Source organism: Panicum virgatum, chromosome 9K (genome assembly GCF_016808335.1).
Source record: "Panicum virgatum strain AP13 chromosome 9K, P.virgatum_v5, whole genome shotgun sequence".
In the NCBI taxonomy this organism is placed as follows: domain Eukaryota; kingdom Viridiplantae; phylum Streptophyta; class Magnoliopsida; order Poales; family Poaceae; genus Panicum; species Panicum virgatum.
The window spans coordinates 50,168,033-50,171,378 of record NC_053144.1 but is presented as its reverse complement, the minus strand read 5'-3'; the positions used below and the strand labels follow the sequence as shown (position 1 = coordinate 50,171,378).

The 3,346-nt window shown below is 59.0% G+C and overlaps 1 protein-coding gene across 1 annotated transcript; it reads right to left on the bottom strand.

Moving 5' to 3' along the window:
* Positions 1-1,659: 1,659 nt before the first annotated feature.
* Positions 1,660-2,118, bottom strand: LOC120648085 (glycine-rich cell wall structural protein 1.8-like). The gene has a single exon (XM_039924848.1). The coding sequence runs from the start codon at positions 2,116-2,118 to the stop codon at positions 1,660-1,662; it is 459 nt and encodes a 152-aa protein (XP_039780782.1).
* Positions 2,119-3,346: the final 1,228 nt, after the last annotated feature.

Here is a 3,346-nt window from a genome sequence, read left to right as displayed (position 1 = left end):
GAGTTCCTTGATCTGCACAATGTTGGATTTCATTTTGTGTCTTCTCCCGGATTTGAATAAGAATGGCCAGAGGCCACCCACGCTCTCGAGCTGCTTGCATGTACTTCTGCTAGTCACTAGTGCTGTGTATCATCATCAATTCTCATAATTCACTTTATACCTCCCAAGTAACAAGAGACTGGACGGTGATCACATGTGTCAACGGATCAACACGAAACCCACGCTGCAACCACTTACATATGGAACCAAAACTCCTTTCCAGAGGTTTATCTATGGCACTAGATGTGCACTTAAAGGCAGAAAGATCTACTCCATTTGGCCCATACAAAACATTATAGTCACCATAAAATACTTGAAACTGCATCTTGCTCGACATATCTGTATATCACATAATACTTATCGAGTTATACTCTTTACTTCACTACCTTATTCAATAATCCGTAAAAACTAAGTATGAAATTCAACTACAACGTATAAGTATTCATAACTATGTGATGACACTCAAATTCTATACTGCATATGCCAAATTCTATTCTAAATCATAATTAATTTATAAACACGTCTCTAATAGTACTGCAATTGTAATAATAAATGCGTAGTACTAATTTTCTAAACTAATTTACTACTACGCAACTACAAACTAAAGTATCATTAAACTCCTACTTAAATGGTTCTACTATAGCACTAATTAAATTATGCAGATGGTCGCCCGTGGGGGGGGGGGGGGGGGGCGACAGGCCCCCCTGTCGCCTGTTGGGGGGGTGACAGGCCCCATTTTTTTCCAGGTATCTCGTTGTGAATTTGAAGAAAAAAAAATTATACTTAGGGCCTATCACCCTATGGGGGGCGACCAGGGGTATTTTTGAAATATTTCAAAACGGATATATATTTTTGAAATTTTTATTTTTAAAAAATATAAAAAAGAAAAAAGCGCTTGTATGACTCGGCATCTCTTTCCACGGCGGCCCGTCTTTGTAGCCCTCTCCCAGACTCAGATTCCCCGACCCACCCCCGCACCAACTAGCAACCACGCCCAGCGCCTGCGCCTTGTACTGTAGCCGCCGGGATCTGGACGGCATGGCGCCCCACCTATGCGCGGCCACCGTTCCAACGGAAGCAGCTCTTGTCTTGCCAGAGCCCAGAAGCATGGTCGCATCCTGACCTTGATCAGTAGCCTCAACTTTGATCGACCGCGTTGTGGCCCCCGGCTGAGATGAGATGAGACGCTCAAGGCTGGCTACTGCCCAGCAGAGCTTCCATTTCCTTTTGGGATCTCGGGCTCCTCCCCTTTTGGTACATTTTTTTTTCTGCCGCCTGCTGGCTTTACCCCCGCTATAGTTGGCCAGATGGGCCTGGCTCGACGGGCCGGCACTGGCACGGGCTGAAAAAGCACGGCCCGAGAACAGTCCGGCCCGTACCAGTTCGTGCCCGTGCTTGGGCCGTGCCAGGCCCAGTGCCGTGCCTGGGCCGTGATCGCGGCACGCGGCCCGAGCACGGGCACGGCCCGTTTAAGGCGACGGCACGGGGCGGCACGGCGTGCCTGGTCGGCACCTTCCCCAGTCCGCATCCCTAACCCTAAATCATTTCCCCAATCCCCAATCCTCCACGCGCAGCTGCTGCGCGCCCGCCTTCGCCGGCCGCCGCCGTCTCAGGCCGCCGTCACCCCCGCGCCCTGGCCTGCGCATATCTACTCCGGTCGCCGCCGCCACCCTCGCCCCCCGACTGGCGCAGGTCGTCCCCACCTCCCTGGTCGCCGCCGCCGCCACCCTCGGCCCCCGGCCGGCGCAGGTCGTCCCCACCTCCCCGGTCGCCGCCGCCGCCACCCTCGGCCCCCGGCCGGCGCAGGTCCTCCCCACCTCCCCGGTCGCCGCCGCCGCCACCCTCGGCCCCCGGCCGGCGCAGGTCGTCCCCACCTCCCCGGTCGCCGCCGCCGCCACCCTCGGCCCCCGGCCGGCGCAGGTCGTCCCCACCTCCCCGGTCGCCGCCGCCGCCACCCTCGGCCCCCGGCCGGCGCAGGTCGTCCCCACCTCCCCGGTCGCCGCCGCCGCCACCCTCGGCCCCCGGCCGGCGCACGTCGTCCCCACCTCCCCGGTCGCCGCCGCAGCCGCCATCCGACATCCCCTCCTCCAGCCTCCCCCTGCTCTGCTCTGTGCCGGGCCGCCGGCCACCTCCGCCGTGCTGCCGTGCTCCGGGGCACGGCACGCCGGCGCCGTTGCCGGGCCGTGCCTGGGCCGGGATGCTGGCACGGCGGCGCCGCCGTGCCCCGGCGTTCCGTGCCCCGCCGTGCCGTGCTTCTCCGTGCTCGTGCTCGTGCCCGTGCCGTGCCGTGCGGCCCGTTTGGCCAGCTATACCCCCCGCGCGTCTCTCGCATTCCGAAGGGAATTTCGCCTGCGTCGAAGGGTGGCGAATTGGCGATCGAGGACAATCGTTAGATCCTGGCATCCTGCTGCTGCAATGACGACGACGAACGTGCATCGCATCGTCAGTCCGTTCCCATTTTCATGACAACAAGCCAAGATCATCGGCAGGCAGGCAGGAGTACGCACCTCATTTCTGGCTAGGTAGGGGAGAAAGAACACGCAACGCACGGGAGGCAGGCTGGGTTGCAAGCAGCAGCGACACGACGACGACGACGACGTGTCTGGCGCCGCGGGCATGTGGCGTGCATTTACGCACGACAGGCACGCGCGAGCGAACGCCGTGTCTTCAATAATCCGCTTTCATGTTACGTACGTGCGCACTAAAGAAATCTCACATATTCAGTTCAACTATTCATCCACTAATTAATTAATTAATTAATTAATCGCGCACAGGCAGCATGACCCGGACGCCTATCCTATCCGGCCGTCCGCACAACCAGCTTCAGAAATCTCATCGTCTCTTCAGTCTTCAACCAAACCATCGCCCGGCCGCTCGCTATCCAGGTCCAGCCACAAGTAGTAACGAACGCGCGGGGCCATGGTCCATGGGCCTCGCTCGCATCGCAGCAGGGTCCTGCACGTAATCTGCTGCCTGCATCGATCCATACCCATGACCCATCGTCCCATCAGCAACGCTGCAGCGAATTCATCAGCCGGCCGGCCTCCAGCTCCGGGTGATTTGTTGGCTGACTGGCTCCGATCCGCTGCCCCCTCCATTGTGTACGGTGGACGGACAACCGCGATCTCTCTCCGGCGGCCGTGATCGTCTCCGCCGCCACCCACACCGGCGGTGCCCAACCTAGCTAGCTAGCAGCAGCTTGCTGTAGCTTGTTGCTCCCCTTCGCTGCAGGGTGGTGTACTGGAGGACCTCAGGTCGTCCGGTTGGGCCGCGCCGCGCGTGCGTGCATGTGCTCGCTGCGCGGGAT